Genomic DNA, 22,441 nt, shown 5'->3' with positions numbered 1-22,441 from the left:
GAATTAAAGATAGTCAAAAAGGTGATTCAAATGCACTAGATGATGTGCCTCCCTCTCTCTCAAATGTACAGCCATAACTAGCTTTTTATTGGCAAAGGACAAAAGGATGACCCACATCAGCCCTATTTTGAGGATTATGTGGTGTATATAGACTTGCTTTCTGAGCTTGCTTTCTGCTCCAAAGTGACTTTCAGCCACAACAGACCTGCTAAGACCCAGGGAGAGAGATATTGTTCTCAGAACCAGCCTTTCTAAACAGAAATGCTGTTCACGTCAAATATTCATTCTGTCCTGTGTCTTTACATAAGTCTATGTCCAGTGATTATCCTGGTAGGAGTTTTGGTACTCACTTGCAGTCTGCTGTTTTAAAAAATCCTAGCCTTGAGGCTTGACACTTGAGGCAGTGTTGTGAAGGAAATGATGTGGGGAAGGAAAGATCAAGGTCAAAGATAATTCCAAGTTTATGGAAAACATAGGTATGAGTGGGAAACTTTCCCACCTGTTGTAAGAAACAGTTTACAGGCACTGTGTAGGATCAAAACTCATCATGCAATTTGACTTCAAACAAATATATTAATAGGAAGATAACCTAAAGCCAAGTCCAAGCTTTCTCTCCAGAGTTGGCTGCTCCTATGGTGCCTAGATAAGAGCTACTCATCGCACACGTGTCTCAGACCCAAAATCTCTGCCTTTTTGATTTCCCTCCCACTAATGTTCTCTCATTGTTGGCAGGGGTTGTGGGTCACATTGACTTTAGCCCTGGTGTGCAGGACAGATTACTAACCCTTTCTTGTCCTGATCCAGTATGGGATTATGTCCACCATATCACCGGCGGCAAAAGAGGGATCTACGTTGAGAAAGGAAATGTATTTGTGTATGAGGCTGCTTTTCTTGCTCAAAGAAAGCACTCAATGTTTTGAGTCATATAGTTGCAGGAGGTTGAGATAAAGCCATCAATATACTTGGTCAGCACAGGCAAGAAGATATCTATGACAAAATCAGTGCTTCAATTATAATTTTTCTTCATTAATTTTATTCATTATTTTCTTTTTCGATGGTTCAAAACAAAGTGAAAATAGCTATATCCTCTTATTTTGAGAGAACTGTACAATAATTTGATCAGGTTCAACTGCACATAGAATATGAACTCATTCTACAAGATTCCAAAAGTACAAAAGTATCAACCTTTATTTGAAAAGATCGTTATAATGGACCTAGCAACATCAAGTTCATGCATTTCAATTGTCAGCCTTCCTCAGAACCTTCTGTTCAAAGCACAATTTTTAAAACCCACTTTAAACCCTTCCAATACTCTAAACCTCATAAACCCTCCTTCTGCTCTTTTGATGTGTCAGCAGGAAATTCATCAATCAGACTATGCAGGTACCAAATAAACCTCTGTAATGTACATTAGCAGTATAGATTATCCTGTCTAGTCCAGTTTGTTATATCATTAATATATATATATATATAAACACAAAATGTGAGAAAACAGAATAGCTTGCATTTTCATTGCAAAGGAAATTACCAAAAGTCATGCTGAGTAGTATGCAATGCATAGTATTTTATCATAAAATGCATTTTTATTTCATGCTCTCAAGTAAAAATAAAGTAAAATCCATGTCTTGCTGTACTTACTTGTAGTAGTTGACTAAATTCTGTGGGTATTTCAGCGTTGCAGCAGATATACACAAATGTACAGTTACTGTATGGCGTTCCAACCCTATTGACTTATCTCCTCCATGACTGCTGTGATTTCATAGCCACTGAACATCCTCTTCTAGACATCCATGTCCTCAGCACAGATTGGCCGAGAAGAAGGAGTGTAGCTGTTAGGGGGCTTATTCCTTCACCCACTTACTTCCCTGGTTCTTCTCACATGAACAGAGAGCAACAACACCCGTCCAAAGGTGCAAACAATTCAATGTTTATTGGGGTGAACTTCCAGCAAGCATGATTCCAGTTTTCTTCCTTAGTGTCCCCCTTCCCAGCTCTGACAACCACAGAGTCTTACCTGTGGCCCTGTTCCCATTCCTGCCCTTAGCCAAACATGATTCCAATTTCCCCCCACCCCCCATTCTCTTGTTCCCATTTCCCCCCCTCACACACACACACATACACACTTCCTGATTGACTGCAGACTATATAGTAAAACTTGATAGGTTTCAGAGTAACAGCCTCTGCTTAGCTATATCTTAACCAATCATTTTACTGAAATTTAACTAACCAATCCTAACATATTGTAACTTGATTATTTAACCAATTATATCCCACCACCTTAATAGTATTACACCCGGCAAAATTAATTATACAGCAGACAGAAACAATCACAGAACCAGACAGAGATTATACAGACAAACAATAGGGAAATGGGGACTACAGTGATAGAACAACAAAGAAATGAGGATTTCACATCCCAGCTATTGATAAGTGAGTTCTTGCCAGACAGGATGCTATCAAACTACGTTTCCTTTTACATCTTCTAGGCACTTCCCTTTCTCTGGAGGCGATAGGCATTATCAGGACAGGATTGTGTTCCTAACAGCCCAATAGCACCTTATTTTCAATGTGACTAGTTTGGAATGTGAGGATCTGACCATTCGCTTCCCAGCTTGTGGCTGCCTCTGCTGCTTAGCCAAAGATCTTAGCCTAAGCACAGGGCCTCAGACTGTCACAGTAAGAGAAGGACCTTACACTGGCAGACAGTGATTTTGATTCTTTCTTGTATACCTCTATAACTAGCTAAGTGATAAGAATACACCTAAATTCTTAGAGTATAGGCCTTTACAGACAGGCCTGAATATCTATATCCTAACAGTAGCTAGCAGCGGAATTACTTCCTTGACCTGATTCCTACAAATAAGCTACTGCCAAGTGACAGATCAATTTGTATAAGGAAGGTTAGTGTGAATTTCTCTCTGGTCTGAGCAGACGTGTACACATTTAAAGACAATGAGAACATGTTCCCTGTCCTCCCAAATGCCTACCCCAGCTCCTTTGCTAACGTTTGACCCTTCCTCGCGATTGCCCACTATCAGCAGCCAACTAGCTTTGCCAACCCCAGCTCAACCCTTTCCCCCTCATCCTCTGCTTGACTCTTCAGTGTCTTCTCCAAGCTATGGCATCCCAGTACTCACCACATTCAGCCTCAGGTCCCCTCACTGATGCGATCCCACCAGGCTCTACCCAGCTACATTCTCCTTGCACCACCAGACCACTTTATCAACATCCCTCCCATCCTACTTGTGCTATTAACTTACTATCACCTAACTAAACTACCAGTCCCCTTGTAGAGGTATACAAGGGCTGGATTAAGGCAGTCTGTGCTATAGGCACACCATGATATGGACTGTCCTGTGGCATGGGTCAGCCACATGGGGACTCCTTCACTTTCTAGGTGAGGCAACAGAGATTTCCAAGTATTTACTCCAGCAGCCAGAGTGTATCTGGGTGGATGGGTTAGGACTACTGTAATGATATTTTCTTGCCAGAAATACTCTGTTGGGTTGGTGTTGGCAGGACCCCTCCCACCAAAAAAGTAGGTCTTGGAGTTAACACCCTGTTGTCAGATACATGAGGCTCTTCTCAGAGCGGGCTGTTTCAGGCTAACTGAAGACCCTGGCATTGGTAACACCTTGAGTTATGGTTTCAAGCTTGTCTTTAAAACCATGAGGCCACGTGCTTTTTTTAAAATGAAAGTTACAATTTTGATGTAATCGTATGACTCCAGGACCTGGGGTTCTGGCACAGGTCTATAGTGCCTATATCTTAAACTGTCTCTTTAGGTATACAGTACCTTCTGATGTTTTCCCTCCCCAGCAGCTGTTAGTGAAACCTTGACAATAGATGAGGCTCTCAGGCTCCATTCACATATTCCGCTTGAGTGAACACTGAGCACACAGAGCATACAGGGACAATTCCACATCTCCTTTCCTTTGAGGATTCGCCTCATTATGTGGTAGATCTGCAGTGGCTGAAGTTGGGGAAACAGTCTAAGGTGGACACATACAGTATATCTTGTCTGCTCCCCTCTTCATGTTCATGATTTATTTGGTTTATTTTTCTGCAGATGTTTTATGTGCAATTTGGGATTGTGTATACAAATATCTATCTCCTAAGCATCCTGTTCTGAGAAAGAGTTACAAGAGAGTAGGCCAGGCATACTTCTCAACTTGCCAAGTCCTAAATATGGGACACAGTGGGCCAGATCCTCAGCTGGTACCAATCAGCTTCAGTGGAGCTATGTCACCAGCTGAGACTCTGGCTCAGTGTGGGACCTTGACCCAAAATGAGGGACACAAAAAATCTTATTCAGACAGGAAAATTAAAATTCTACAGGATTTTTTCCTTTAGTGTAAATAGCTCTTTTTGTAACCTTGGTTGCACAAGTCTTTATTTCAGATAGATTTAAATAGTTTTCAACAATATATGTGACAGCATACCAGATTTGTGTAACTTTGGGACCAAAATAAGTAATGTCCCTCAAATGGGGGACATTTGAGAATTATGAGTGCCTTTGCACCTCCTTGTACAAGCAATGGCTTCAGCAATCCAGGTGGGAAAACCATTCTCTGGGGAGTGCAAGTGAGGTTACCTCCTCTGCCTTCTCTAAGGATTTCTTCCTATGGGGAGCAGCTTTACTTTCTTTTGAGAGTTACCCTGGAACCTAGCTGCAGGGAGTACTAAGTCAGTTAATTGTCCCAGCATTCTGTCCAAGCCTCTTCCCTGGCCAATTCTACCTACTTTTCTGGCTGTTGAACCCCCTTGGTCAGAATGAAAGTGGCAGCCTCCTCACACCTAAGCAATCTTCCCTGACAGATTTTGGCCGCATGAGGCCCTGCTTAAACAAGGAGTGATATCAGCCCAGTATGGAATGCCTTTGGAAACGTCCCCATATGGACATGGCAGAATGTCTGATGTGTACACAAATATTGCAAGGGGAATTGTATGCCCTCTGAGTTAATTGTAAAATTGCGAACTATTTCTTTAAATCTTGGACATTGGTGCTGTAAGGAGATTTTAATACTATCCATGACTGTGCCTTAAGCTGGAATCTTAGAAAGACTTATTGAGGCCTTGAAGTCCAGGCCTGGATTAACCAATGTACATGCAATGCATTTGCACAGGGCCCCCATCTCAGGGGGCTCGAGGACCACAGGGGGAAACCTCTCTCCCCCACCTCCAAAACCACAATCTATGGAAGGAGGCAGGATGGGGTGGAGCATAATTTGAGGAGGTCCCTGCTTGCACATTGTGTTGAGAGCCAACAGGCTGGAGCAGGGAGCCAGGACAGCCCCACGGGACAGGAGCTTTTGAGGGATGAATGTGGGGTGCGCTCAGACTGAACAGCTCACCAGGGCCTCCCATTCCACAAGGGGCAGGGAAGGTGGGAGGGTCCCCAATTGCCGTAGTGCACAGGACCCCAAAATTCTTTAATTCTGCACCATTGAAGACTTTAATTTGAGCAAGTACTCAGTCAAGAGAGAGTTCCAAGCTGGTGCTATGAGTCTTATGACCAATGTCATCTGTTCTCTTTTTGACATCTCATTTACTTCAATTCACAATGCCCTTCAAAACACAGGAAGTAATACTGCTGAATATGAAGACTGAAACTCTGTTGATGAGGTAATGAAGAGGAAATAGTGCAGAATACACATTGGCAAATGTTGCTTTCCAGTGCAGACATAGTTTAGATGACTCAAAAATAGAATGAGAATCCACTGAGGGTTGGATCAAATACCCTACCCAAGCCTATACCAGACATGCACAGTAGACAACAAGAAATCTCTGAGTGGAAGAAGCAGCAATAGGAGTGCTGAAATCCATGCTCACTGATGTTTGGCACACAGATGTTCTTCTTTGAACCCTCTACTTTACCAGATGAAGAGAGATGAGCTCTTAATACAAAGTGCCCTTTCTTTTCCCACAACATGAACTGTCCTAGACAGGCATCATGGGGTAGGTAAGGTGCTGTCATACATCCCTTTACATCTCCCATCCCCCTTCAGTCTGGTAAATGACATTCACTAATCCTTTCTTGGAAATGTGCAAAAAGGATTTCTATAGATAGTCTTTGGAGATTTCCTGTGTCCTCATGTGTGTAATAGGTTGGGTCAAGGAACAAAGGGGGAGGGAGGAAAGAATGGGATTTCATTTTATATGCCTTCCTTCCTCATCCCCATTGGAAAAAAATGGATGAAAAAGGGAAATTATGCAATACAGATGATGTCAGTGTTAAATTAAATTAAGATCATATGTTTCTTGGTGGCAGCTGTAATCCTTTGATTATAGAAGAGGTCACATTAATGGAGTACATTCCAAACAAGTATTAACAAATTGCTTGTGTGCTGGAATAATTAGTAGCGCATGTAATGAAATGATCTACAATGATCTTTTTTGATTAACCCTAGCTTAAATATACAAACTACAATTTATTCAATTTCCTTTATGCCTCAGAACTGTACCAAAAGCAGAGTTCTCAAAATTAGTGTTTTAAAGAAAGAAAATGTGCATTTCAGTGTACCATCTCAAAATATATCACATATGAATGCAGAATGCTCTTAAAATATTGACTCACAGATTTCTTTAAAAATATGCACAGCTCCTAAAATCTATTAAATTATAGATAAGCAAATTCTTTTGTAAATCATGTTTGTTTGGTTTTCTGCAGTGCTAAGAGTGATTTAAGGAAATTGGACATCCTTATGTTTATTACTTGTAATTATTACATATACAAAAATGAAATAGTGATTAAAAAGTAGCACTCTGTAGATAATAAAAATGGCATGTTAGCTCCTTGTATGGACAAATTGATTCTAAATCAAAAGCAGTAGTGTTTGATGTTATGTTTTTATTGTTTGTTTTTTCCTGCCTCACAGAATCTGAACACCTACAAAGAAATCTCCACAGAACTGTGTGATCTTGTTGGCCTAGGTAGAGCATATCAAGCTATAGCCAAGGTCCTGGTAAGGTAGGTTAGCACATCCTTGTCTTGCTGTCCGTGCAAATTCATTCAACTGTGAAAGACTTAAATTGTTAGAGGTCTGTCGCTTCCCATTACTGACTGCTTAAATTTTAAGCAGTGCCCTTCTTCCAGTAAGTGACCCTTTCATCGTATGTTATTTTAAACCAGAACAGTTTTTTAAAAGTGCATGATCAAAGCTTTTCCTGTCTTTTTTGTTTGTTTGTTTGTTTGTTTTGTTTTTATATTTTCAAAAAGTTAGGTAAAGGCCTTGCTGAAAGATAGAAATCCAGTCATACTTTACAGGTTAGAAAGCAGAAAGCCTAGAAAAGTATAGTATGCTCCAGTAAGTGTGCCTCAGTGTGACCTTTCAAGAACTCTTCTTAATAGAAGTTTCCATTTATTGTTCTACCTCACTTTTTCCATCGAGACATTTGTGTTTTGAGCACGTCTGGGTAAAACAATTTGTTGCAAATATAATTCTTCTCTGTTGTTTCAGTATAGCATTTTGAGCCTTAAAAGCCTTTGCCAGGTGGATTAGTTTGAAATTAGAACTTTTACAAAAATCACGGATACAAAATGATATAATGCAATTAACATATGATCAATAAAATCAAGGAAATTCAAAGTTAAAGTTTATGGATTGTCCTTGACTCATTCTGTTGTGCATAGGTATTGCAGGATATATGACGTACACATACTATTCCAAGACTCCAGCAATATCTGCACAAATCAGCCTTTATGGGAAAGAGAGCACTTGTACAGGGCAGGGACGGAGAGAGAGGGCTGACCAGACAGACACAACTTACATTTCCTTTCTCATCCTGGGTGCCATCAAAAGGTCCCAGCTTTGTATACAATGAGCACTTTCATAAAATCCCCCATTATTTCTCTATCACCAGTGCAGTACCACCATTGCCAGCAACAATGGGAGAGCTGGATCTGACTGACAACTGGTTCTTTTACCACTGTGCCATCTAAATCTGCTTTGAGCAGGGGAAAACTTGCTGCCTGACTTACATCAGCCAGACTTACCTCTAGCAGTCCCTTTACCTCCAAAGATTCTCTTTAGAGCTGGTTTCAGAGTAACAGCCGTGTTAGTCTGTATTCGCAAAAAGAAAAGGAGTACTTGTGGCACCTTAGAGACTAACCAATTTATTTGAGCAGAAGCTTTTTGAGCTACAGCTCACTTAGCTCACGAAAGCTTATGCTCAAATAAATTGGTTAGTCTCTAAAGTGCCACAAGTACTCCTTTTCTCTTTAGAGCTGGGCTTTGAGGCAGAGGGGAGGAGAGAGTATCATCCTGTGGCTCTGTGGAGTCAATACACTTGGAGAACAGAGTTACTATTAAGTAACTCCTTTATCTTTTTAGTGATGCCTGGTTTAAAAAGAAATTAAAGCAACTAAGAAATTTAAGCCCTTAGGTCTCATTTTCAAAAGTGACTTAAGCACTTAGCCTAAGGTCAGGTCTACACTATAAACTTACATCGGTATAACTGCGTTGCTCAAGGGTGTGAAAAATCCATACCCCTGAGCAACACAGTTATACCAACCTAACCCTCGGTGTAGACAGCGCTATGTCAACAGGAGGGCTTCTCCCATCGAAATAGCTACCACTTCTTGCAGAGGTGGATTATTTACGCTGATGGAAGAAGCTCTCCCACTGGTGTAGTAGCATCTTCACTGAAGCATAACAGGTCACAGTTGCACCAGTGTGGCTACACCGCTGCAGCATTTTAAGTGTAGACCTGCCCTAGTCTCACTGAAAGTCAGTGAGACTTAGACTTTTCAGTCTTTTAGGTGCTTTTGAAAATTTTACCCATTGTCTCCACAGAGCTCCATTGTAGGAGACCAGCTAGCACTGACTCCCAAAGGTTAACTGAGAAGTCCTGCTAACTGAACAGTGACTGAGGCATTGCCCTCGTGAAACTAGCATCAGTTCTTGATGCAGTGTTGAGAGACTAGTGACTCATGAAAGTGTGAACTGAATTTCAAGATTTTAGATAATGGCACATTGTGGATTCTTGCCATTGATGCTGCTACCTCCCTAGCTGAGTGTGTCCCAAGATGTTTGGTACACAAACATCAGGTAGGTTATAACATGACTGGATGCATGGTTTTATCCCCTTAAACAGCTTTAGAGCTGAGATGTCTTCACTGGTAGATTTTTCTCCAAAGTCCACAAGTACTCTGACTTTCTAAACAACTTTGTTCTGTCTAAGTAGTAACAAAAAGCTCTTTTATAATTCGTGGTATGTACCCTCTCTTTTCCAGCATGGCTATGGGGATTCTGGGGAAAATACAGACATTGATATAGACTGAGGTGAAACTCTGATACTGTTTTTGAAGAATTTTTGGGCAAAGCCTGCATATCCCATTATCTTCATGAAATGTAGTATAAGGTGGACAGGTCATCAGGCCCTGCAATTCCAAGCCCCTCTGGCTGATTTAATGGCCATGAAGAATGAGAACTTCAGCAAGAGATGGTACAGACCACAGGATCCCATAAACTTAAAGGGCCCTTCTATGAGTTTGGGTAGTGCCACAAGTATCAAGGATCAGCAGAATCCCAAATGGGAAGGTACAAGTCTGGAACATCCCTTTAATAAGTATTCTAAGAGGGGATGGTTACATTCCATGATATAGGCAGATATAACAGCTAAGTAGATGTTAGTGGAAGCTAACGACACTCTTAATACCATCAGAAACTAGAGAAATTCTAAAATAACTGAAACTGGCCATGAAAGTGGGTCCAGGTCTTTTTCTTAAGTCAACATTTTAAATTGGTTCCATTTGGCCATATAACACCTCCTAGTGGATGGCTTCCGGACTCTAACAGAACAGCCTTGATCTCTTTGGACAAGTGTAAGTCTACTTGACCTTAGAAATCTAGCAGCCATACTGTCAGTAGAAGTGACTTAAGAATTGAGAGAATTACCCTATTCTGCTCAGACGAGGTATCACGACTGGGTAAGAGTAAATGAGAGCCAAAAGTTCCAAGAACCAGTTTTGCCCAGCCCAGATGATCATGACTAAGATCACTCTGGATCTGTTTTGTTGAATCTTCCTCAATTTCGCGAGGATGAGGGGAAATGAAAGACAGGTGTAAAGGAGTGCTTTCCTCAATGTGAAAAAGGGCATGTGATACACATTGTATGTCCCCGTTCACTCTCACACAGAACTTTGGGTGCTTATTGTTCTGACCTGTGTCTGGATGACCCCACTGGGAAAATACTGGATGAACCAGTGAAGGTTTGAATGACTTCCCATCATGATTCACAACCTTCAGAAAAGCAGATTTCTCCCGACTCAGAAAAATAGTAGGCAAGGTCCCATGGAAAGACCAATTAAGAAGAAAAGGAGTCAAAGTCAACATCAAGCTATTCTGATGAGAGAAAAGATAAGAAGAGCCACAGGAGGCCAATGTGGCTGCACAAGGAGCTTCTAACTATCTAAAAACCAAAAGGGCTACATACAGGAAATGGAAGGAAGGGCATGTCAGCAAGGAAGTATACATGGGAATAGCATGAGTGTGTAGGGACAAAATCAGGAAAGCCCAAGGCAAAGAATGAGTTACAGCTGACAAGAAATGTTAGGGACAACAAGAAGGAGTTATTCAAATATGTCAGAAAAAAAGAACGATCAAGGACGGTGTGGGTCCACTGCTCAGTGGAGAAGGTGAGCTGATAATAAAAGATGATAGGAAGGCAGAGCTGCTCAATGCCTGCTTTGCTTCAGTCTTCTCACAAAAAAATAAGAGGTGACCGGACAACTAATGAAGTTAAGGGAAGGAATGCAGTAAATATGGGATAAGTAAAGAACACGTCAGAGATCTTCTGACCAATTTGAATGAATTCAAATCAACAGGGCTGGATGCTATTCACCCGAGCGTACTGAAGGAATTAGCAGAAGAAATCTCAGAGTGACTGCAATAGTATTTACAAAGTCATGGATGACAGGAAAGATCCCAGAAGACTGGAAAAGCCTTGAGAACCAGCCTGTGGTCCTGTAAATTTTGCAGTTTTATATGGAGTCTTGAAGATCCTAACCATGCTACTGAAGCCTGATTGGAGGTTTCTAAGCCTATCATTATTTGAGGAGCAGTCTGGTATAAGGGCATCACCTTCAAGATAACCTCTGACAGTGTCCTCTGTAGTAACGAGTGACTTGTTGTGGACACTCGGTTTGTGCATCAGATTCAGTCATCCTTGCACGACTTGCTTGAGCAACATCACAAAAGGTTCAGGCCTCCATAATGCCTAACACTTGCAGAGAAAATTTCATTGGCTCATTTAGCCTGAATCAAGAAAACAAGAGTACTACAGGTATGTAATGCCTTTTACTGACGCAATCTTAACTGCCCTATGGAGTCATGAATGCCAGTGCTGTAAAAAAGCTGAATATCTCACAAGTATAGGAGGGTAAAATCTTAGGAAGCAGAATGTGTATAGTTATACAAAGCATGTAGAAATTTTGAAAAATATGCATTTTTGAAAGAACCATAAAATTATAGATGATTGAGGTGGATAAGACCTATTTATAACATTATTAGGTGCATCCTAGTGTCCAGTGCAGGGTTGTTTCTGACAGAATATATTTTAGTGATCTGTCTGGACTAGTTTTAAATGTCTAAAGCTATAGGCTTCCATAACTTCCCTTGGAAGACTATTCTACCATCTAGTAGCAGAGCTCTTTGGTAGTTGGCATAAATAAAGCTCTAACTGTGAGAATTACCTTTTTGTTATTAATCAAATTAATTTCCTTTTGCCTGAGAGAAATTATATGCCCTAGTAATGTTTATATTTTCTATAAATGGAACATAAGGTCTTTGATATGAAATATCCAAAAATGACCAAAAATACATCAAAACATTGCTATTAATTCATGAGATTAAGAAAACCTTTTTACATTTTCTCCTGTCACTGATTCCATTTGCCTTATTACTTTCAGTCACTAGCCCACAAACTTGGTGGCACATTCAACAAACCCCTTAGTGGCTGTTTCATCTCTGTTCTATTTGATTTCTCCACTCTGAGTAAATGATTAAGTTTTCATGCATTGGTTCAACCAAAATCTATGTTCACTCAACCACATCCTTTATTGATTACTTCTACTGCAAACAGTAGGCCAAGTGTGATATACATAATTGGACAGTTGTCAGGGGATGTGGGTGTTAACAGTCCTGTTTTCCCAGTTGGAAACTGGAATCACCTTGATACACAAATATTCTGCACTGTTTCATTCTCATCCTTTGGACCGAGGAGTTCTTTTCCTCAGAATATATGTTTTTAACTCTCTAAGGTCTGGTTGAATGGATTTAATGATTATACCATATAATATGCTGTTCAAGTTGCACCTGTGCACTGCATATAGAAAACTAGAAAAACTGGAATTAATATTTGTCTAACACTTTAACCTTGTCCTTTAACTTATATAAATCATGTGCCACGCTTCTGTGTGGAAATGTTTGATTTTCTCCCCTTTGGAAGAAAAGTAGGTTTCCAAATATGTTTCTAATTCTAAAATTCAGAAACCTTTTGACATTGGACAAATGTTTACAGTTCAGTACATTTCATATTCTAGTGCTGTTTAAATATGTTCATTTAATAATTTTGATAAATAGAATTCTATTCATTTAAAAATACGTCCTTTACTGTAACATAACACTTGAACATTTTAAGCACCCTGTTAAATTCTGGATGTTTTGGCAGCCGATTGCAATAGTGCAGCTGAGTCCACTTATCTAGAAGTGGTCACAGCAATATTAAAGATTTTCATCAAAGCTTCACTGTTTTTTCCTGTTCAGTGGCAGGAACTTCACTGTTCTGATTACTCTGTTTGCATAAGCCAATTAAGGAACCATAGCAGACATAGCACCATCAAATTCTGGAAACACATATCCCTAATATGGTTTATATTAAAAGGGTTAGCTTATCATAGAATCATAGAATCATAGAATATCAGGGTTGGAAGGGACCCCAGAAGGTCATCTAGTCCAACCCCCTGCTCGAAGCAGGACCAATTCCCAGTTAAATCATCCCAGCCAGGGCTTTGTCAAGCCTGACCTTAAAAACCTCTAAGGAAGGAGATTCCACCACCTCCCTGGGTAACGCATTCCAGTGTTTCACCACCCTCTTAGTGAAAAAGTTTTTCCTAATATCCAACCTAAACCTCCCCCACTGCAACTTGAGACCATTACTCCTCGCTTAAATAAGCCTCAGTCAGTCATTTGTTGCAGGAATATAATTTAAAGGTGTTTTAAAATAGTATGAAAATATATCACTATTTTTCATCACTTACAGGAACTTAAATTTGTGAGATTCTAAATTAGGACTGGATTTTTTTGGCTGGCTTGGTGAGTTGACATATAGCGTGCTGCACTACTACATTAGAGACTCAGGTTCATGGCTTATATTGAGGTCAGCTGCAGTGACACTCCGCCTTGAAGAGAAAGAGTGCAGTGCTTCACTCGCAAGCAAACTCGAGCATCTGGCCTAGAGGGCAGAGATACTATATTGTTAACATAGCCAGCTTTATTAAAAATGATATGTGCAAATATTATTATCAAAGTCATTAGCCAATTTTCATCCTAGATTGGGAGTAACCTCAAGTAGCCTGAGTCTCAGTGGGAATTGGAGGTGACACCTGCAATCCACAGTTTATAGGGTAGCCTGCATGACTGTAGCAACCCTTGGTCTGTGCAGCCAAACAGCAACATTACATCCTGAAGGAGGCTACCATTTCTATGGTCTACATTGTTAGTGTCATTATATTGCAGCTGCTGTACAAGAAGGGAAAGGATTCTAAAGCAAAAAGTGGCATCCATGAGTGATGGGGGCAGAAAAAGTGGCATCCATGAGTGATGGGGGCAGAAAAATATAAAAGCAAGTTTCTCACTGACAAACTAATATGCTTAGTCCCCTCCCTCGGCATGTTCTCTCAATTTGGTCACTAGGCAAGGTCTGACCTATCTACAAAAATGTGTGACCAGATGCTGATTAAATAAAACATCATTTTAGAGTACTGGAAACTCAGACAAGCATTGTAAATAATAGCCTACCTATTTTTTTCATTCTTGATACTAAAAATAATGCAACAATATACTGGCAATTTAGGAAAAGTATTTTTTTTTTCTTTTTGTGTACAGAGGACCTAATTCTGCCCCTTGTCAGCTACAATTGGTTAATAACATAGTAAAACCATCCAGATTGACTAACAACTTAGATTGGTTAATAATTAAATCACGCAGTGTTTTAATATCATGTGCTGTAAAGAGCTGCAGGAGACACAGTAAAGAGCCACTTACAGCTCGCAAGTCTCAGTCTGAGTATCACTGCCCTACAGACTTCCATAGAGGTAGCAGATGTGCATATGAGGACAGAATTGGGTTCCAAATTTCACCCGAAAGCAAGTTAGTAAATACAGTTTCTAGACTACTTCAAAATAAGGCTGCTGAGGGAAGCAATGACAGATTCTCAACTATAGTCTATTGCAGTGTATGAAGAAACAACCTCAATAAAAATGTAATTGCAACCTTTGTCATTTGTTTTAGTCAGGGAAAAGTGACTGAGGCTATTGAGTACTTGGAAAAGTTTGTGACGGTTGCCGAGAGTGCTCAGCTAAGCCGAAGTTTAGTGGATGCATGCATATCCCTTGGAGATATTTACAATGAAAGAGTAAGTATTAGTTATAATGATGATGCCCTAGAGTTGATTACTTGTGGCACCTTAGAGACTAACCAATTTATTTGAGCATAAGCTTTAATTGGTTAGTCTCTAAGGTGCCACAAGTACTCCTTTTCTTTTTGCGAATACAGACTAACACGGCTGTTACTCTGAAACCTAGAGTTGATTGTAATTCAGGGTCAAAATCTGTGTTCTTGTATGAGAGACTGTCCCATCAGAAATCCGATGAATGTATTGATTCATATAGGAATTTCTCCTATATTGCCAAATGACTAGGTATGGTTGTGAACTGGAACTCTAAATCTGAGCACTTTTGGGTAACGTTAAAATGTGTTCCTAAACCCAGATCCAAATTTCACAATAAGGATGCAATTCTATAATGAGTCAAACCAAAACCCCAAATCCAAACCACCCCTATATTTCAACTCTGACAATAGTCTGGATCCAGATATGCAGCTTGGCCACATCTATGCAAATTAACAATTAAATCACAAATAAATATCTTATAGTATACTACTGTACAGTATAACTACTGCTCTTTGAAAATTAACAAATGGACAAATAAAAATTCTAACCTCCTACACTGGTGGAGATTTAATCCTTTTAGCCTAATTTGCTATGTGTGCTCTGCCAGCATAATTCAGGAAGTGACTTCCTGAATGAGAAAGTCCTCCGGGAGAGTGTATCAGTAACTCAAAATCTTTTTCCACACACACGTGCTCGCGTACACTCATACCCATTCTACTTGATGGCCTTGATTTGGTCTGTGCAACCCAGAAAATAGACAATGCTGGACAAGGCAAGGTTGGGGTAACCATGAAATACGCTGATTTAACATATCCCCCAGACAGCTTCTTTTTGAAGTAGGCTTGTTACTTAAAACTGTCCTTCTCTGGAGTCCTTGTGGCACCTTAGAGACTAACAAATTTATTTGGGCATAAGCTTTTGTGGGCTAAAACCCACTTCATCAGATGCATGGAGAGGAAATATAGTAGGCAGGTATAAATACACAGCACATGAAAAGATGGGAGTTGTGCTGTCTATTTATACCTGCCTACTGTATTTTACACTCCATGCATCTGATGAAGTGGGTTTTAACCCGCGAAAGCTTATGCCCAAATAAATTTGTTAGTCTCTAAGGTGCCACAGGGATGCCTCATTGTTTTTGCTGATATAGACTAACACGGCTACCGCTCTGAAATCTGTCCTCCTCTGGTGAAACCCCAAATGAAGGCACTAGCTGCCTTTCTTTTCATGCCAGTGCAGCTGCCCATACAGGGACAAATAAAACTCAAACAAGTATTCAGAAAAAAAATATTTGATACCAATTGTTTTTAAAACATTTTTGAAGTTGAAATGATACATGGAATCATGTTGAAATAATAAGTAATAAAAGAAAATTGTACCCATCTTGCTCAACCCTGCTAGTTGCAGAAGGTGGAAAGGCACTTTCACCATGAATAAATTCTATATAAATACTGAAAATGAAGTTTTAAATTACTAAGACCATTTCTGAGCTAAGGCTACCATATTGCTGAAAAAGTGGGGGAACTCTATGGGTATGCAGCAACCATAAATCTGGTATTTCCTAACTTTCAAGTGCTTGTTTTGGTGACCTAAATAATGTTCTTTTAATTTATTCTACAGGCTGCATGTCCACCTTAGAAATTGCAACCCCCAAGTGACTCCTTACTTTTATGTTTTATCTTATACAGAATTCCCAATGTAAAGGTTACTGTCCTGTGGTGTTGCTTAAGCAATGAAACAAAGTCTATGCTGTAATCTTTGAATTAACCTGGGACTTCAATTTTACAATATTCTCACTTAAAGCTTTGCTCCTTAATGCAAATTCAAAAGACTCTGCCTTTATAAAAATGATCTTGAAAGCCAAAGAATTTGCAAAATATCTAAGAAATATATTTAAAATGTACCTTTATTGTAGTTTAGTGGATTTGGAAGGCAGAATAAAATAGGTTTATATCAACAGTAGGGTTAAATATTTCCCCTCCACAGTTCAGGCAAGTATTGCAAAATATTTAACTCAGACTCTGGTTAACTGCCATTTACATTCTTCTGCCATCATTGTTGATTACCAACTGCATTCAAAGTGATCTTCTGGAAGAACTAGCCTTCTCCTATACATGTTCTTCTTAAATTCTGTTTGTGATATCAGAATTCAGAATTGATTGGTGTCTCAGCACTGAATCATGATATCACAAAAAGAAAGAAATACAGAGAGAGAAGATGACTTTTTAATATTCTTGGGGATTTTTGTAAAATGAATTACTTTAAAAATATGGCAATATTTCTTTAAAACTAAGAACATGTATAGTGAGAGTTCAGTGCATTATGTTAAATGACGTCTCTTTTCAAATTGTCTTTCTGAAACCGTGTATAAGTCTCCTGAAATTAAAAATACTAAAGCAAAAGCATATATCTGCTCTGCAGAGTTCTTTCCTTCATTTGGTTCATTTTTAAGGGATGTGTTGCTTTTCTTGTTACAGTTATTGCTGTTACTGTTTAGTTTTAGAAATCATACTACTTGAAACATCAATAGCAAATTATATTTCTACTTGATAGGAAATAAGATTTTATTTTATTGGAATATATCAAATAAATGTAGTTTAACTAGTCTTAGGCTAGTATTAGCTCTTAGCATAAATATAGGAGTGATTTTGCAAGACTAAACAAATTCTGATGGTTCTAAATCCTAGTTAGTCTCAACAAAAATTGAGGAAAGAACTGTCCACAGTAAAATAGTGCGGGATTATCTGAATGAAAAGAACTCTCTGCTCCAATATGCAAGCCAGGTTGCTACTTCTGTCACTGAAGAATTTTTTCTAGTGATTGGTGGTTTTTAAATCATATCCCATTAAGCTGCATATTTAACATCAGAAATACACTTTTCCTTTTTACAGTGCTGACCATGCTCATGAGTTTTTGTGTGCATAAAAAAGTCACATCCTACCCATAGCTCCTTCCCACCAGGAAGTCCTCAAAACCTCTAACAGTCTAATCAGACTCCACAATTGCACAGGGGAATTGAAATCTTCAGGGAGGGACTTAGTCAAGTTAAAAGTAAAGGGGTCAAGCAGGTGCCATCTCTGAAAAAGACTTGTGTGTCAGGAAGGATGTACCCATCAAGGGCTACAGAATTCCATGAGGGTTTGAGGAATGGAAACTGATCCACTATGGCTGCTAATAATAGGAACATAGGAATTGCCATACTGGGTCAGACCAGTTGTCTATCTAGTACGTGTTCTTGGTCAGTGGCCAGTTTCAGCTGCTTCAGACAAAAACACAAAAAGCCTGTAATAGGCAGTTATATGATAATTTGCCCGCCGGGAATGTTTCAATCTAACCCCACTAGTTAAAGTTTGGCTTATGCCCTAACACTTGATCCTTTATATCCCTTCCAAAACATTTATCTATTTTTAAAATATTTACGATTGTAATTTGGATATTCTTGTTACTCATATCAATGTCCAATCTCTTTTTTAAATCTTAAACTCTTGGCCTCCATGATATCTTGTGGCAATGAGTTTCACAGGCTAACTCTTCACGGTGTGAAAAAATATTTCCTCTAATTAGTTTTGAATTTGCTGCCTTTCAGTTATATCAAATGCCCCCTTGCTTTTTGTATCATGGGAAAGAATCTTACCAATATATCTTTTCTGTACAATTTGTTGTTTGGTGTGCTTTTATCATGTCATATCTTATCTCCTGTCTAGTGTAGGCTGTTCAATTTTTTTTACTCTCTCTTCGTAGGGTAGTTTTTTCATGGCCCTAGTCATTCTCATGATATATCTCTGAACCTCATTTATTGCTGCTGTATCTTTTTTGAGGTGGAGTAAATAGAACTGAACACAGTATTCCAAGCCAGGGCATACCATTTATTTATATAATCTCACATTATAATAGTTTGGGTATTCTTTTCCATCTCATTCCTTATGCATCCTAACATTTTGTTTGGTTTTATTAATATATTATATTTTATTTTTAAGGCTGCTGCACATTGAGCAGATGTCTTCACTGAGATGTTCATATGGATGCCTGGCTCTTTTTCCTGAGCTGATACAGTTAATTTATAGCCCAATAAGTGTTTAAGTAATTCAAATTATACCTTCCAATGTGCATTATTTGGCATTTTTCAACATTGAATTGCATTTGCCATCGTGTTGCCCATTCACCGACTTTGATTAGGTCCTTCTGAAGTTCCTCCCAGTCTTCCGTGGTCTTGACTAACTGAAATAATTTTGTGTCCTTTGCAAATTTGCCACCTTATTACTCACCCCCTTTTCCAGATAACTAAACAAACAGATTAAACAACACTGATGCTCGTACAGAATCTTGTGGTACCCTATTTTTTTAAAACTTTCGGTGTGCCGCTTGCTACCCTCTATTATAGTATCTGATTTTTATGAGGAGTCCATATATTTGCTGGCAACTCAGCCACTTCAATTTCAGGTTCCTTCAGAAACTCTGTGCTGTATACCATCTGGGCCTGGTGATATATTGCCTTCTAAATTGTCAGCTTGTTTCAGCATCTCTTCCTTAGACACATCCATCTTAGATTGTAGTTTGTCTTTATTACCAGAAAGGAATAGGTCCAGTGTAGGCATCTCCCCAACATGCTTTGTGGTGAAGATAGATGCAGAGAAATCATTTACCTTCTCAGCAATGTCCTTATTTTATTTAATTGCTCCCTTTACTGCCCTGTGGTGCAGACCCATTGGTTCTCTCGGTCTTTCTGCTTCTGATGTATTTAAAGAATTACTTCTTATTTGTTTTTATTTCTTTTAGCTATTTGCTCTTCAAATTCCACCTTAGCCCTACTAATTCCTTCTTACATACTGCCTGCTATAGTTTATGCTCCTTTATTTTGGCTCCACTAGTGTTGGATTTCCATTTTCTGAAGGAAATCTGTGGCTTGAATAACCTCTTTAGCCTTGCCATTTACCCATAGGAGTTTACATCTTGCCCTCCTGTTTCCCTTTTTTTTGTATAGAGTGCATGCATTCAGAGACACTATTATTATTTCCAAAAATTTTAATTTCTGTACTTTTGACTGTAGGAGTTTTGACTAACTTCCTTGTTTCTTAAAAAAAAAAAAAATCCCTGTTTCTAAATGTTAGTGTCACCATGCTAGTTTTTATCCTTTTCCAAGGATGTTGAATGTATTGAATTTCTGGTTACTGTTACTGAGTGGCTCAGCTATAATCAGAAATAGTATTTACCATTTATATAGAAGCTTACATGTTCAAAATGCTATATGAACAGAGACTAATAAATACAGTTCCCCAGAGAGACAGGTAAGTAAGTCATATTATCTGCATTTTACAGATTAGGAAACTGAGGCAGAGAGGTGTGATTTTTTTCCAAGATCACACAGTGAATCATTTTGGGGGTGGAATAACAGCTGTGGCTTCTTTACGGTTGTGAAGGGGGAAGTACAAAGCACTAGGTTAAAGATGTGCTAGTTAAAAAAAAAATGTAAAAACCTCTTCTTCGCTTTTCTCTTCCTTATTAGGGGAACTATTACAAAGCCTGTGAATATTTCAATCAGGCTTTTGAGGCAGCAAACACCCTAACTGACTTGCCCGTGGTGAATGAAACTAAGGTTTATTACGGCATCGCAAAAGCTCATAACATGATGGTGGCAGTTAACAGTCATATAGACGCTGCAGATCACGTCAGCATTGAGTACCTGCTGGCATGGAAGGAGAACAGAAGTGACATGTGCACTGACCCTTTTACAGTTGGTAAGACATTGGTTATGAAACGCATTAGTGCTGCATTGTCCTTAATGGTTAAGTCATTTTTCTTGTAGAGTTTTATTAAATTATTTGCTGAGCTTAATCATATTGGATTTCCCTTGTACTGTATGGAGGTTGGATGTGCACTTCGTTGTGCACTTATTTAAAAAATTTAATTAAAAGAGGTTTAAACAATACATAGAAAAGAAACAGATAGTGGTAATCTATTTCAAATGCTAACTCTAACATTCACAATGCTATTTTTCAAATCATCACAATTACAGACAAATGAGTGATGTGTCACTTTAATCAAATGATGATGAGCTGAAACTTAAAAAATCTTCTCCTGTAGTCTGTTTTTACAAGAACAAGGTTAATATAAACTCTCTTATTAAGAATAAGAAATACTTTCTTAGTTCTCCCTAGCATGGTGGCCTTCTTATAACCCTGAGCACTCAAGCACATTTTTGGCATCTTTGCCCACACCACTGATATCACTTGACCAAAGGAACTTAAAAAAAGAGCTTTTTCCCATTTCCCTAGTGTAATTTCTTGTTTCAAATAGGGTAAATGGGTGAAGTGGGATGGATCTTTCCTTCACTGTTTTAAATTTTCTTAAGTTTTTCTTATTTCCTTCTGTCTTCTTTAATGAAAGGAAGAGTGATAATACAGTACTAGCTGTCTAGTTCCTTGTTATCTCTAGTAATCTCATTTAGGCATTAAAGTGTTAATGCTATTTTCCTGAGGATAAGCCTACTGTGTATTCTCAGGAAATAATTTCCTCTGCGGATTCCCGTGCTTGGGAGAATATGCACCTGGAATAATCTAGAAAGGAATGGCATTTGTGGCAAACTGCATAATACTCCCTTGCAGTAAATGTTTGAATCTGCAAAAATGCCATTTACAAAGGAAAGTGCCTCAATTTCTTTTTTTACTCCCATAGGCAAAGGATCATTCTGTCTGTGTTTTCTTGTTTGTCCTCTTTTTCCCTTTAATAGAATTAGGACACCTAAGTGTAATTTCTACTGTAATTTTCATATGAAAATAATTGGTTAGGAGTTTTCTTGCTGAAGATTTTGGCAGCTGAATTGGAGACAGTTGGGTGTTGATACCTGGGAAAGCATGGGAGGCAACTGAGATTTGTGGGATGCTATGATATAATTGGATATTTCTGCTCAAATGACCAGCAGTGAAAGAGTTAACAATTAAATTATCATTAGGTTTGAGTTCCATATCTCACTGAGCTGATTATGGCTGTTCACACTTCTGAGCTATGTTAAGGATGTCTGCAGATCCAAGAAGGCAATAGCATATCTATTTACACTTGGGCCACGTATTCAAAGTTATAAAACAACTATGTGGGATAGATGCAGGAGGCGGTGGTTAAAGTGAAAGCTTTAACACAATTGTCTGGCAAGGAGTGAGCAAATAGGAGATTCTGCTGCAAACTCTATGGAATTGCAGAATGTTCAAGGCACTGATTACATGAGAAAATTTCTCACTCCAAAGGGAAAGGGTCTTTGTTCTGTATTGAACAAGTTTGTTTCAAGGTTCAGTTTTTGTATGGTGACACTGGTAGCCACCATGTCTTTTATCAGTTCACAGGACTGGTTTAGTGCTCTCAGCCTGAGAGGCATTCTTCCACATTTCGTTCACTATACAAAGTTTGCTTCCTGCTCAGGAATCAATAAAGTCCATCTTTACCCAGACATAGAAATTAACACTCATAGGGACCAGTCTAGATGCGTCAGTGGTTACTGCCTTTTAGCTCCACAAGAAATATTAAACATTCAAAGAAATAATGCTTCTATAAATTTTCAGTCAGGTGTGGGGGGGAAAGGATAATTCATTTTCTTATGGCTTCTTGCATTGATGGGAATACATTACACATGCTGATCGTGAGAAACCTACAGTCTTGGTTGAGTGCAAATGGCAAACCAGAAGTCAGCAGCTGATCATCATTCAATGCAAGATCCCCTCATCTGATGGATAGTGTCTTCAAACATTCTTTAGGATTTTTTCCCCTAAACCTCTCCAGA

The 22,441-nt window shown here is 39.0% G+C and overlaps 1 protein-coding gene across 1 annotated transcript in view; it reads left to right on the top strand.

The window, feature by feature from the left end:
• The window catches only part of TTC29 (tetratricopeptide repeat domain 29), a 201,949-nt gene that overhangs the window by 107,565 nt on the left and 71,943 nt on the right, over positions 1–22,441 (top strand). Inside the window, exons 7-9 of the mRNA XM_077816149.1 lie at positions 6,879–6,970; positions 14,514–14,637; positions 20,177–20,408. Of these exons, the coding sequence (XP_077672275.1) occupies positions 6,879–6,970; positions 14,514–14,637; positions 20,177–20,408 (448 nt within the window). The remainder of the gene's footprint in view (positions 1–6,878; positions 6,971–14,513; positions 14,638–20,176; positions 20,409–22,441) is intronic.

Source organism: Eretmochelys imbricata, chromosome 4 (genome assembly GCF_965152235.1).
Source record: "Eretmochelys imbricata isolate rEreImb1 chromosome 4, rEreImb1.hap1, whole genome shotgun sequence".
NCBI lineage: Eukaryota > Metazoa > Chordata > Testudines > Cheloniidae > Eretmochelys > Eretmochelys imbricata.
The sequence above is the reverse complement of the archived record's forward strand: the minus strand, read 5'-3'. Positions and strand labels throughout refer to the sequence as shown.